The 15,355-nt window shown below is 40.7% G+C and overlaps 1 protein-coding gene across 1 annotated transcript; it reads right to left on the minus strand.

The window, feature by feature from the left end:
* Positions 1–590: 590 nt before the first annotated feature.
* LOC139474802 (beta-porphyranase A-like) lies at positions 591–7,171 on the minus strand. Its single transcript, XM_071257927.1, has 3 exons — positions 6,932–7,171; positions 6,296–6,434; positions 591–2,078 (listed from the first exon to the last, which is right to left on the minus strand). The coding sequence occupies exons 1-3, from the start codon at positions 7,169–7,171 to the stop codon at positions 595–597; spliced, it is 1,863 nt and encodes a 620-aa protein (XP_071114028.1). The 3' UTR covers positions 591–594.
* Between the last annotated feature and the right edge of the window lie 8,184 nt (positions 7,172–15,355).

Genomic DNA, 15,355 nt, shown 5'->3' on the forward strand with positions numbered 1-15,355 from the left:
TCCCTGTCCACCCTGTTTCTAGCTTTGTCAGCATCGTAACCGTGCCTGTGGGCTTCACCAAAGTGGTAATCGTCTAACTTCCAAAGACCTGCATCACTTCGGGCTTTCCTCCCACATGAAGCTGACACGCAGTTTTATAACCGAAATACTTGGCAAAGTGGCACTGAACCAAATTCACATACTCAATTTTTTTTAGAAGAAATGGTTTTAAATTTTTGGATTCATCAGTCCCGCACTTGAACTCCTGATGTTCTTATCATCGTTCAGCTGTTAGATTGAAGCTTAGCCTGTGTCACCATGTACTGAATTGTGGTCACAGCAGATAAGTCAACATGGATCTAGACCACTGTGATTTGACAGAGAGAAAAATAAGTCACCAATCTAGAACAGGTCGCGTTGTTATCAATTGTTATACACAGTTTCAAGACACAAAATATTTTACTACAACAGGTCAATTCAAAACGCTGAAACCTTATTGTTTTACGTTTGATTAAACCACGGCATTTACAATATGTACAGTCATGTAAAGAACTCTACAGAATTATTTCGGTATTAAAACTAAAACCACCAGTTGCTGTCATTTCATTATGATCTTTAATATTTTACGTTTGATGTGATGAGTTGCGCTGTTACAAGCGCCACTGAAGACACATATCCCTCCAGAGCCTGGTTGGAAAAGTAAACACGGACTGTGTTAGTGGTCGTTAACAAAGAGGTAGGGACATCAAACTCCCAAACTTCCCACCAGGTCTTCTTGTCAGACTTTTCGGAATCATACAATTTATAGAAAGAGTCAAGAGTGTGGAGATTGAAGGTAACAGCTGTTAAGTTGTTTGTTTCATTGACGGGAAGACTGGTAGAAACTCTTAATTTTGCATTTTGGAATTCACCATTTGGTAGAGATATGGTTGTTTCGGGAATGCTATTCTTGATCGGTATAACCATATCAGCTCCGTAGTATGTGGTTTCATTGAGAGTGATTTTTGGCAGTTGGTGTGAAGGGGTCTTGAATGTAAAGCGACACGTTGCCTCGGGAGGAAGTTCAACCATTCCCTGAGTATTCCCAATGTCGAAGGGTTCGTTGAATGTGATGATTGGATTCCAGTTGTCCTTGATTGTGATGCATGTAGCTTCTCCCGTGGTTGGTGTTATCCAGTCGTCTTGGAACGTTAGCTTGATGGTCTGGGACTTTTGAGAATAGCTATGAAGGAGAATGACGGTTTCATTATTGAAGGGACTGGACATTGCTAACGGCGACACTGTGCGTTCCTGCCCGTCACATTGGCTGGCGGTTCTGATGAAGGAGTACTCTGACGTGAAATTGTACCAAAACTCAAAAGCGTCCACAATACGCGTTGGTTTCCCTTGACGATTAAAAAGTGACCAGTTGAGACTAGCATCTCCTGGGGATTGTTCATTGGATAGAAGAAACACAACTCCTCTCTCAACGTATTCCCTAAGACTTAATTGGGTGAATCTATGGGCATTTGCTTGGTATATTGTTGAAAAGTCCACTATACCAGATGGAGCATATTTGTCAATTCCCTCCACGGGTCCACGGCCATATTCACTGATAACAAGAGGGATAATCTTTCCATTCTTTTGATAGGCGTAGTTTTCAACAAGGTCGACAAATGCTACCAGTCGCGCTTCATTCATACCAGTAAATCGGTGCGATTTCCCCGAAACAACAAGTGTGTTGTATGAATGAAAGGAAAACGTGTCTAAATAGTCTAAAGTGACATCCATGAAGCTTGATACCTGTTTCCAGTACGAAAAATTGTTTATGTCTGACATCTCTGTATATCCATCGAGTGTAGGGCCAGATACTTTGATGTTAAATCTGGCATGGAGTTTCTCAGCAACTGTCTTGTGGAAAATGGAGACAGTCGTGAAATTCATGATCTTCCATTGAGAATCTGGTTCATTGATGACCTCGAAGTATGGTGGGATCTGACCTTTGGTGTAGTCGTAAACCCCTTGCATCATCAACAACATGAACTCTGAAGCAGCATCGATATTGTTGGGGAACTGGCCTTCATGTTGCGACTGGTTCATCCATTTCGGCCAGAAAACACCTGAAGACACATAGAATATGAAAGACACATTCATCTATTTGTTTTTTTAGAATTGCATGACATGTCATTCTGGGCTAAATGTGGATTTGCAGAATAGGTCTGCAATACTACTTTATTTCACATGAGCTATGTTTAGAAGTAGTAAACCCGTTTTACCTTTAAAATTTAACGCCAAGGTGTGTATATGCCTGTCAACATTTTAAAGGTTGATCTTGAACATAGTTATATATCTTTAATCTTTTTTTGCTGCCACCAAATATCAGGAGTTTGGTTTCAGAAACATGTACATTTATATTAAGGAGGGCACGGGTGGCCCAATACGCTGTGCAGTGTTGTGTCACTTATGCATGCCAGAAACTGATGATTGGGTTCGAACCCCGGTTCGCCTCTTTATGTTTCTAGGTTTGTCAGCACCATACCCGTGCTCATTGGTTTCACCTAAGTGGTAAACGTCCGAGACCTTCATCATTTAGGGGTTTCCTCCCACATTAAGCTGACACGCCCTGATATAACTGGCATACCGTTCAACGCGGCGTTAAACCAAACTCACCCACTCACTTATTGATACCCATAACTATAACAATTGAAATAAATCTAGCATTAGTTGCAGTTCTTTGGCTTCTGTTGATACAAGAACAGTTTCAATCGCATATAACAATACAAATAAGTAAAAACATATGCAGTACAATCAAGCAATAGAGTACTTTAAGCTGAACACTTTGCAGTTCGAAGTGCTCTCCCTCCTTCGGGAACATGGAAAACAGAAGTGTACGTAGATTTTGTCTAATGCCCTCTTTGTCTGGAAAAACTGTTTGAGAGCTGTTGAAATTAACACAAGACATTTTATGTTTTGATATACATTAATATAACGTTGAAACGTTTTTCAGACAGTATTTATTTCAATAGTTTTAAGTCCTATTCGCCAAACCGAATTATATATATTTGTTAAGCCAATAAATACACTGAAAAATTTACTCTTTCATTTTGGGGAAACTTTTAATTCAAGCTCTCTCCAGAGAAAATGTGAAGAGAAACACGTTTGCAATTTGTACTGATATGATATTGTTTGTTTTGATAAATGCTGTACGTTGTGCGTTTAAGATAGACACGAAAAGTTTCGGAATGCCCTTAGAATTTCCTTTATTTTTATAAATAGGTTTGAAAAAAGCAAGATTAAATAGTGTGACATATACATCAACATCAACAGTTGAAAGTATAGATTATTTAATAGCATACCAATTCCAGTTGCTTTGCTACTTTAGAGTACACTTGCAAGATGTACTATAATTTCCGCTATATATGTAGTACCATATATACATGTAGATATCGTAAATCCATACTCACATTCTACCCTGACGAGGTGAACGCTGTAAACACGATACTCATTTGGAATGATATTATTATAATGAAAATGCCAGCTATCTTAGAAAATTCCGACAAGGCGTCACAGGTAGTGAAGGAAATAACAAATTATTTTCAAGTTCAAGATTAACTACTTGTATTATTGACTGATTTAAACAATGTTTACAAATACACAGCTTGTTATAAAAGAAGTGATCAAATAACAATTCATTGATACATAGTTAAGTTCATCGCAACCTGTGTTCCACTGCTTGGAAATCATTTCTTGGAAATCAGCATGACATCTCCCACAAAATGCTGAAGTAGTTTATTTCTAAACAAGCCGTATTAATTAACATTTTAGTTATTTTTATTTTGTACATATGTACCATTTGGTTTGCAATTACTTTAAAAAAGTAATACATATTCAGAATGACTATCTCGTCACCTTGAACTTTGACCTGGATGAACTGACTTGGGTGCAACAATAGCTGTCCATTGTGACTGTGCTATTTACAAATTACATCTAGAAGATAATCCCGCTTTGTAATTATGTTCAACAATAACCTGGCGATTTACTTTAGGAAATGAGCCTGCTGGCACATCATTGCTGACGGAACCACCCTGAAATATAACAAAAGTTCCTGTGACATTGAACAAGATTTAATGCAAAGTTATGTTTTTTACCAAATCTGAAACAATTTCGGGTGGCAACAGATACAAAAACTCCTGTAAGTGTTCAAATAGTTTAATTTGCCATACTAACTACTGATTTCATAAAAAAAATATGAACATGCCAAAATGTCAATTTACAAATCAGTAGCGTGTGTGTCAACCTCTGGTTTGCGATGCAAGCAACACATCTTCGTCTCATGGAATGGACCAGGCGTCGCACAAAGTCCTGTGGGATATCTGTTTATATCTGCTGGAGCATGTTTCGAAGCTCCTGGAGTGTCTGTGGAACACGTGTTTGACGTCGAAGGCGCCGATCCATCTGATCCCACATGTTCTCGAGTGGTGAGAGATCAGGGGAGCGAGCCGGCCAAGGGATGATATTCACGTTGTTTTGTTGAAGAGATCCTGAACAAGTAGAGCAATGTGAGGCAGGGCGTTGTCATGTTGAAAAGTAATGCCTGGGCCATGACGACGCAAAAACGGTAGAACAACAGGGTCGATGATCTCGTCGCGGTAGCGCTGTCCATTGAGATTTCCCTCTACCACTATCAAAAAGGTCCTGGTTTGCTATAATCTCAACCAATACCATAACGATGCCGTCCCGAACCGATCTTCTTCCATGACACAATAATTGACGTAACGTTCACCTCGACGTTGGTACACTCGAATCCGCTGTCTGCACCACTATAGACCGTGCTTGACGGCGGTTTCCTGTCAAAATGGGACGTCTGGCGGGTCTTCTGTCGACAATCCCTGCACATCTGAGGCGACGACGTACGGTTTGTGATGATATTCGTCAAAGGCTAGGGATGCTTCTTGCAGTCACTGTTGCTGGCTGGAATCGATTTCGTAGGTGTGTTGTTCGAATCCAGTTGTCTTGTCGATTATTGGTTACGCGTGGCCTGCCACGCCGAGGATGGTCTCTGACTGCATTCGTCTGTTGCCAACGTTGCCATAAACACCAAATGGTGTTTCGGTGGACGTTAAATCTTGCAAAATCACGTTGACTCGCTCCTGCTTCAAGCATACCAATGCTCGCAGACGCTCATTTTCGGACAGGCGTGGCATTTTGTAATGTTGAATAATTGCGTAATTGTGTTGTTTTTCTGAGTGGTTGTTGTCAGCACGATGCTAAACAATGCCTATGGAATCCCGTTAACGCACATGTTTTTAAACCCATCCTTGGGTAGTGAAATCCTTGGGGCAAGCATAAAAGTCAACTTTTGTATGGAATGCATGCTTTTCTGTAGCAGTTGCGTTTTTGTGACTTGATTCCATATATGTACTACAATATTGAAAGCCAAACTTTACTTGTAAAATATTGGTGTCACAGGAACTTTTGTTGTTGAGTATACGTCTGAATACCGCCGTTTTTAGCTGAAGACCAGCCGGGTTTTGCGCAACATGTTAAACTACTAATGTCTGTGACACAGTGGTTAGACTATCTTTTACTTAAGTGTATGTGTTCCGAAATAGATTTCATCATGTTTGATAAGTTATGCTCGGTGTGTGTACCAGTGAGTGACATACACATCTGATAATCTTCCGATATCAAACGGATACAGTTCGAATGGGTTATCGGCAATCATTGTTACATGCATCGATATGTAGGCTATCGATAGATTGTATTCACACACATATGTTTTGTGAAAAGCCAGCATAATTTTGAGATATCCAATAGAGTTATATGTGCATCTCATCCCAAGGCCACACTATAATCGTGTTTTAATCATAGGCACCGTCTTCCCTTGATATCCACAAACACTACAGGTCTTACAGATTATTTTCTATCTCCAATGGCTGAACCATTGAAACAATGTTTCTAAAGCAAACTCTTTAGTGAGCCTGATCATGACGCTCACTTTTGACAGGTGTGACATTTGACAGGTTTTGTTCTCAGCAGTGTTGCAGCTGTGTGGAGGCGTCCTGTAAATAATCAACCCTAGGCCAAACAATCCAGAGATTGATCCGCACCAGGTCACCGAGCCTGACCACCAGATCCATTTGGTCGCTTCTAACACATCAACAAGCTTAGCTTGCCTGGGACCTATTCTGATCCCACGTTCCAACATGTTGTCAGTGGATATGTACTAGAACTCATATGGTTTAGTGACTAACATGCAAATATGAATACCTTCAGATGCTTGGCAATTTCAGTTACATTACTTATAAATGAGGGATTGGTTTCTGTACAATCTTACCTTTCGCCACCATGATCATTTCATTCTTATAACCACTGTTAATATTGGCAAGGTAGTCAGAGAACATTTCTTGTTGCTTGGTGACGTTCTTAAGGTAGCTGGGATCAGGGTAGCCGCTACGGTTTGGGTCCTCTGGCCACTATATAATGAATAAGTACAACATATGGCTCATATGACCATCAAGAATTAATTGATCTAAGTAAGCGAAAAAAGACAACGATAGTTCCATAGTAGTCTTGCCACTATAAAATCAAGAATAGCGTTATGGCCTTCTACAACCCTACAATTCTAAATTACGTCTCAGTGGAACGCGTCTCAGTATTGTGTGTGAACAGATTTGTAAAACATGGGCTTCAACCACATAAATTTGGAGCTGTACACAAATAAAGATATGAATAAAATGAATATGTCGAATCCTAAAATGGAGATGGACACATACCTGTTGAGACCAGCCTTAATTTGTAAGCCTATGTTGATCCAAGTGAGTGAGGTTTCTATTCATAAATTTCTGCTTGAATGGCCTCTAGAAACAATATTTTTATATCAATTTCAGTATATATTTGGAAAACAATGTGTTCTTGTATAAATTTACATAAGAGAACGATGTAGATTACAGCACGAGGAAGAAAGTCTCACATCTTGGAACAGACGATCATTTAGATCTCTGTTCATCCAGCGCCCACTGTCAGTCCGAATGCTTCGACAACTTGGTATCAGGTATTCCTGTTCCAGACCATTGTGCTTGCTCCATCTGTCACGCTCATAGCGAACATTACCTCCCTTTGCTAGCCACTGAGGATAGATAGTCACAGTCGTGTTACTGTATACTCTAGCTATTGACAGGCTCAAAATGAAAGAGATGAGTGTGCATTTCATTGTCGATGCTGTCTCCCCAAAAGGAATATGTGTTCTTCTATAAAGTCAGTGTTTTATGGCATGAACACAATCATTGCTTATCGTTGACCTTTACACCGCCACAAACAGCGTCCTATTAACCAATATTTGATAAGAAAACAGACCGAATCTCACAGTAGATGTTGGGCTAATGTGTGGTGTAGACGTAGGTGTCTGTGCTAGACACGCAGAGCGTTTGTGTGCTGAAATAACCTTTGGAGACACAGAGCCAAGTTTACCGAGCTATTATACTCAATGCCACAGTGGTAACAATCCTCATATCCCTGTCACATAGTTATTTTTACAGAATACAAAATACAATATATCTTGAAATTATTATGCTTTAAACAGCCCTGAATCATTACGTTATTATATGTTAATCGTTATGTAGCTGAAGCTAATTTTATTTTCAATGCTAGTTTAACATTGCCAAAGAGTAATACTATCGTATTATTTCACAGAGAACAGCTTCGTTTGTTATCACATCACATGATGGTTTGTTCAGGTAACAAAAGTCTGTGATACTCACTATTTCGCTATTAAACCACACGAATTCAATTATTCATTATTCCTCCTCGGGAAAAAGTTGTACGGCTATCAAAACCTCTCTGCTAAAGTTCTGAAGAAGAAAACTTAGAAATATATACTCTTTGGTATACTATTAGTGTTTGAGATATTAACATGTGCTAAAGACGCAATAAAAATCTTTGGAAGCAATTTCAAAATTTCATCTGAAACATAAGGGTGCTTTTGGGAAGGTAATATAGTTCAACATTGTAGAACATTTGATTCAAGGTGTATTCTGTTTCCGTATTCTCATGGGCAGTTTGGAGTTTCTAATTAACTCTCTATGTTAACGTTTTTCTATTGTCACATTGGCTGTCGAAGATCAGACTTATTATAAAGATAACACCAAATACGATCGCATGTTACCAATAATTAAGGAACCCGTGAAGATACGGGTTAGAAAAGGTCTTCAGCAACCCATAATTGTCGTGATAGGCGACTATGCTTGTCGGAAGAGGCGACAAACGCAATCGGGTGGTCATTCTCGCTGACTTGGTTGATGCATGTCATCGTATCCCAATTGCGTCTATCGATGCTCATGAAGTCAGTCAATGGATTATCTGGTCCAAAATCAAATATTTACAGACCGCCGTCACATAACTGGAATATCAGTGACTGTGGCGTTAAACAACAAACAAACAAAGAAAAGTAAGTTATGAATGTAATTTTGTTTGATAGGCATTACTTAGAAGTTGACGGATGACAAGATAGACACAATTTTTTTTATGGATAACAACTTCTTTAATACTGTAAAAGGCGACGTTTCGGTATAGATCCTTATACCGTTGTCAAGCAAGACTGAATGAGGGACATAGTGCAGAATATATATAGCAAGTGGATGATAACAATAGGGGATTAACAGTAACAACAAGGGCATACATGAGTGGGATAACATGGGTAGGTGTGACAACAAAGGGATTATGCTATCACAACACGATGGACAGAAAACACATAGCTAGAAGCCAATAGGGGCATGAAGCCAATAAACAGGTGATTATTGGTTGATGAGTTCATAGTAGGCGGATGGGATGAAATAACCTTGATCTCTGTTGATTGATGGCTTGTGGCGGCGAATATGGACTGCTTCTGTTAGTTTTCTTTTGGTGAAGTCATGGAGGTTGTTGGCGAGGATTTGGACGTTGTCCCAGTTGATGATGTGATTGGGACAGTTGATGATATGGTCCGAGATGGCTGATTTGCTGTCGGATTTGGTGGTGGAGGTTTTATGTTCTTTGATTCTGGTGTTGATTGGGCGGGATGTTTCACCTACGTAAGATTGCCCACAGTTGCAGTCAATTTTGTAGACTACACCTTTAGCCTCTTGGGGTTTAGATGTGTTCCTGCCGTTGGCTCTTAGCAGGGTGTTGAGGGAGTTGGAGCTGGTGAAGTGGGTGTCGATGTTGGCTTGCTGTTTGAGGAGGCGGCTGATGATGTGGGAGGCTTTTCCTATGAACGGGAGGGCGATGCGGAAGGGCGCTGATTCGGGTTTAAGGGTTACAGGTCTGGGTGTGGGATTGAGTACAGAGGCGATGACCAAGACCCAACCCTGCTACTACAACATCTTAACCAACAACACCCCCGAGTACAGTTCACCATCGAAACAGAAAAGGACAACCAACTACCCTTCCTAGATGTCCTCGTCTGTAGAAACTCAGCTAACAGAATCCAAACCAGTGTCTACCGGAAGCCCACCCACACCGACCAGTATATCCACTTCAACTCAAACCACCCTCTTAGAACCAAGACTGGCATCATCTCCACCCTTACCAAACGTGCCATCAACCTTTCCTCTGCTGACCCCAAACCTGAGATCGCTCACCTCCGCCAAGTCTTCACCCACCTCAACAATTATCCAGCCAAACTGGTCGACAAAATCATCGCCTCTGTACTCCATCCCACACCCAGACCTGTAACCCTTAAACCCGAATCAGCGCCCTTCCGCATCGCCCTCCCGTTCATAGGAAAAGCCTCCCACATCATCAGCCGCCTCCTCAAACAGCAAGCCAACATCGACACCCACTTCACCAGCTCCAACTCCCTCAACACCCTGCTAAGAGCCAACGGCAGGAACACATCTAAACCCCAAGAGGCTAAAGGTGTAGTCTACAAAATTGACTGCAACTGTGGGCAATCTTACGTAGGTGAAACATCCCACCCAATCAACACCAGAATCAAAGAACATAAAACCTCCACCACCAAATCCGACAGCAAATCAGCCATCTCGGACCATATCATCAACTGTCCCAATCACATCATCAACTGGGACAACGTCCAAATCCTCGCCAACAACCTCCATGACTTCACCAAAAGAAAACTAACAGAAGCAGTCCATATTCGCCGCCACAAGCCATCAATCAACAGAGATCAAGGCTATTTCATCCCATCCGCCTACTATGAACTCATCAACCAATAATCACCTGTTTATTGGCTTCATGCCCCTATTGGCTTCTAGCTATGTGTTTTCTGTCCATCGTGTTGTGATAGCATAATCCCTTTGTTGTCACACCTACCTATGTTATCCCACTCATGTATGCCCTTGTTGTTACTGTTAATCCCCTATTGTTATCATCCACTTGCTATATATATTCTGCACTATGTCCCTCATTCAGTCTTGCTTGACAACGGTATAAGGATCTATACCGAAACGTCGCCTTTTACAGTATTAAAGAAGTTGTTATCCATAAAAAAAATTGTGTCTATCTTATGAATGTAATGTTTTTGAAAGTAACCCCGTACTCAATGGGATGTCATAGTCGGTCCCAGCGGAACCTGGTTCGGCAAAGGGACGCGACTGTTCACATCGAATTGGGGCGCTTTAGACAACTAAACTATCTGTGTTCGCAATTAGTATTAGGACCAGCATACTGAAATCATACAGAACAAGGTACCCACAGGTCGACATGCAGGTGAAAACAATAGTTCACCTGGATACTGAAACCTGGAAAATCTCCGCATTCAAAGTAATCTAAAGACCCTGAAAGGAATTTATAGAAGTAAAAGCCTGAGATGCCTTGCTGTGATAATTATGTTTGCTTTTGTACCCACGGTGACTGGAATGTCAATTTATATGAAATCAATCATTGGAAATCCGGATGTCAAACACCGCTTCATCTGAGGACAATGGAATCAGCTACACAGTTTGTGGAACCCATTCTTGATGTCTCCGGTCGAGAGAAGGGTTAAGTTAAATTAGAAATTTTACCAATTCTCTATATATATGTTGCGATACAAATTTTATCATAACAGTCTTTACTATTTACAATAAACAGGATCTAGGTCAATTTAAGTCAATAACCATAAATTGTACTAAAAGATCCTTAGTATCCTTTTCACGATCACAACATAACTGTATTTGTTATGTGGTAATTTTGATGCATTCATTAACTTAAGAAAACTCAATTGATGGGAAACAAAGGAGAGATAAAACAAGTATTATATAAAGGTTTACGGACCAGAATACATTTTGTTGCATTAAAGTACAGCCTTGTGGTGTCACATTCTAGAGAAATAATCTGGTCAACATTTACAACTGAAAACAAGGATACGAGAACTTATGTCACCAACTCAAATTAGCAACGATCTGACAATTGTACAGGAGAATATGAGAAGTGAAATGGAGTTTAACGTCGCTTCCAAGGTTAATGCACTTATATAGCAACGTGTGTGTGTGCGTGCGTGCGTGCGTGCGTGCGTGTGTGCGTGCGTGTGTGTGTGTGTGTGACTGCTTGTATTATGTCGAGTCTCTTGTGCTAGACCACTGAGATACGCTCGAATACCCCACTCAGACCAATCCTTGATTTAGCCCCTTAATGCCGAGCGCCAGACAGGGTAACAACAAGTACCATCTTTTAACGTCTTTTGGTATGATGCGTTCGGGGACCGAACCCCGGAACTTCCGCTCTTCGGGCGGACGCTTTACCACCAGGTGACGGTATGTAGCTGAATAAACAACATTTATCAATACGATTGACCTTTCGTCCTCTGGAACATGTATCGATTCGTGTCCTCTGCGGTACCTCCTATGAATATGAAACAATAGTGTGGAGATGAAAGCAACAGCTGTTAAATTTGTTTCAATGACGGGAAGACTGGTTCAAAAAGGCATGTTTTGCATTATCGAATTCGCGATCGCCTTCTAGTGGGGATATGGTTGTTTTTGGGAAGCTATTCTTGATCGGTATAACCATGTCTACTCCGTCGTATGTGGTTTCATTGAGAGTGATTTTGGGCAGTTGGTCTGAAAGGGTCTTGAATGTAAAGCGACACGTTACCTCGCGAGGAAGTTCTACCATTCCTTGAGTAAGATGGTGACGGTGACGCGATTCGTTCTTGTCCGTCATATTGGCGAGTGGTTCTCACGAAGTAATTCTCTGACGTAAAATTGAACTAAAACTCACAGACGTCGACAATATGCGTTGACGAGTGAAAAGTGATGACCAGTTTAAACTATCATGTCCTAGATATGGTTCATTGGCTAAAAGAAAGACGACGGTTCTGTCAATGTACTCTCCTCTAAGTCAAATCTGGATGAACCCGTGATTTGACTGGTATATTGTTGAAATGTCATTTGTACCAGATAGACCAGTTGAGCTGATTCCTGTCACTCCTCCACGGCCACATACATTGATAAAGGGGCGGTCTGGTAGCCTTGTGGTTAAAGCGTTCGCTCGTCACGCCGAAGACCCAGGTTCGAATCCCGACATGGGCACAATGGATGAAGCCTATTTCCGGTGACCCCGCCGTAATATTGCTGAAATATTGTTAAAAGCGGCGTAAAACCATACTCATTCACTCACTCACCCACTCACATTGATAAAGAGTGGGATAATTTCCCCTTCTGTGTATGAATGGAAGGAAAGCGTGTCAAAGTAGTCAAGAGTAACATCCATGAAGCTTGCTACCTGTTTCCAGAACGAAAATTCCCTTGCATCGAAAAAAGTCCAGATACTTTTATGTTAAATCTTGCATAGAGTTTCTCAGCAACGGTCTTGTGAAAGATGGAGACAGTCGTGATGTTCATGATCGGCCATTGAGCATCTGGTTCATTGATGACCTCGATGTAACGCGGGATCTGACCCGGAACCTCCTTGCACCATCAACAACATGAATTCTGGGACCGGTTCACCCATCTTGGCTAATTATGAGCTGAAACCAGCAAATTTAAAAACTCGATTAGAGTTTGGAGAATTTAGAGACCGACAAGGATGAAAATGCCGTTGACTGACGTAAATCAACTTTCACTCACTGTTGTCAGGAGACACAGGAGAAATTCAATTAAGGAAAAATAATAAGGTCATATCTATTTGTTATTCAATAGCTTTTTATCTAAAATGCGCCGATGTATATCTCAAATGAAAATAATATATCAGGCATTGGTACCTGCATGTACATTGTGTCAATGCCAGTTCCAACCTCATTCTGAACATTTGAACTACCACGAATGGTCCAATGATACACCTACTAATGTCAACTTGTGACTCAACAGATTACGCCATACTCCTGATTCATTCACTAAGAGCTGTGCCAGGTGGGACTTGTGGGAATTTGAACTTGTTGCTTCCCTTTTGCTTGAAATATGTTTTATTTGTTTTATGCCGACGGTAATGAATATGAATACCACTAAAACCTTAGTGATGTAAAATGTATTACATGTTAATGACATTTTGTTTTCTGGTGACTCTCATTATCAGGATCATTTCATTCTTATAACCACTGATAATGTTATCAAGGTAACTGGAGAACAGTTCCTGTTGCTGGTTGACGTTCGTCAAGTAGTATGGATCGGGGTAGCCACTATGGTTTCGGTCCTCTGGCCACTGCAATCAATATCGGTTATTGAATTGTTTTTCCACTTCAAATAGTAGTTTTGGTGAAAGTAGCCGCTAGGGTCGGGATCCTCTGGCAACGATATAATGAATATGTAGAAAAAGTGTTATTTCTTATAATTTTTTAGGACTAACTGTTGTTCACTGAAAATGTATCACAGCAGAATAATGGAACTAATTATGTGTAAAACGAAAACAATATTTCGAAACCTTCTCTTCATCAACCATGATAACATATGTTTGCTTGGGCGATCAAGACACATCTAGCAAGTATTATATATGCCAACTAAATAGCGAATATGGTTGTGATTAACACAGTGTCTTAACAAGAGATCGACATCAGTACGTTGATCTCCGTCAGCTAGACAGCTATATATATATCACGAGAAAATAAGAGTGAGTGAGTGAATATGGTTTAACGCGGTTTTTAGCAATAGTCCAGCAATATCACGGCGGGGGACGCCAGAAATGGGCTTCACACATTGTACCCATGTGGTGAATCGAACCGAGGTCTTCGACGTGACGAGCGAACGCTTAAACGCTAGGCTACCGGACCGCCCCTGAGAAAATAGAAGGCTACAATATGCAATGATTAATTGCATTATATATAGGCCATAATACAAAATATATTTTTAGTAAAGTCGGTTATTTTTCCAATATTACTACAACTTGCAATATGAATGAACTAACTTTTCAGCTGAAACACAGTTGGAATACAAGATATGCTTGCTTTAGTTTGATGAGAATCTCACATCTTGGAAGAGACGATCATCATTATCTTCGTGTTAATTTGCAAAAGGTAACGATAAAAGTAAGTGAAATATCAAAATATGGAAAAACAGATTCCATGTCCCTTATGAGCCACCGTAGGACTAACTGTTGTTCACTGAAAATAAATCGTGTGCTTCTATGATCAAGAGGGGGCACGGGTGGCCCCGTCGTCTAAGGCACCGCGATTCGCTGTGTAGAGTTGCGTCCCTTGGGCACGCCAGAAACCCATGATTGTGGGTTCGAATCCCGGTTCGCCCCGATTATGTTTCTAGGTTTGTCAGCACCATACCCCTGCTCGTAGGTTTCACCGAAGTGGTAAACATCTGAGACTTCGGGCTTTCCTCCCACATTAAACTGACACGCCGTGATATAACTGGAATAATGTTAAAAAGTGGCGTTAAAACCCAACTCACTCACTCTATGATCAAGAGCAATCAAGCAAGAACAATGTATTATCTATGCCAATTGAACAGCGAATATAGCCTTATTTCATTCACTTTTCAGAGATATACAACAGTACATGTACGTTGATCTTAGCAACACAGTCAGGTAGCAGTCTTACTATATTTATCACAATGTAAACCCGGATGAGTCGAACTGGGTTTGTCGAATTCCAAGTTTTCACGACGCAATTTAATGTGCCAAGAGTTAAACCTTACTCTGTTTCCTAAAACTTTCACAACACGTATTATGAGTAAATCTCACATCTTTGAAGAGAAAATCGTCGTAATCTCTGTGTATCCAGCGCCCAGTGTCTTGGAATGAGAGATTCGTGTTCTAGACCATTGTGCTTGTTTCACCTGTCGGCTTCATGGCGAAGATTACCTCCTTTTGCTAGCCACTGAGGATAGATCACAGTCGTGTTACTGAAAACTGTGCCTATTGAAAGGCTTAGTGTGAAAAGGACCTGTGTCCATTTCTATGTCGCTGATTTCTGCTTAGAAAGAGTATTAGTGTTCTCCTTGCGAGTGATAGTGTTTATAGCATGAAATAGTGTATTGCT

This window comes from Haliotis cracherodii, unplaced genomic scaffold, assembly GCF_022045235.1.
Source record: "Haliotis cracherodii isolate W230 unplaced genomic scaffold, xgHalCrac1.p SCAF_3, whole genome shotgun sequence".
In the NCBI taxonomy this organism is placed as follows: Eukaryota; Metazoa; Mollusca; class Gastropoda; order Lepetellida; family Haliotidae; genus Haliotis; species Haliotis cracherodii.

What these genes read in the sequence shown, in the direction of transcription:
- LOC139474802 (XM_071257927.1), bottom strand. Translation starts at nt 7,171, where the DNA reads ATGAAATGCACACTCATCTCTTTCATTTTGAGCCTGTCAATAGCTAGA. An exon ending in ATGATCGTCTGTTCCAAGAT is followed by an intron (nt 6,435 to 6,931) that starts GTGAGACTTTCT and finishes TTCATTATATAG; the next exon opens with TGGCCAGAGGACCCAAACCG. An exon ending in AATGATCATGGTGGCGAAAG is followed by an intron (nt 2,079 to 6,295) that starts GTAAGATTGTAC and finishes ATGTGTCTTCAG; the next exon opens with GTGTTTTCTGGCCGAAATGG.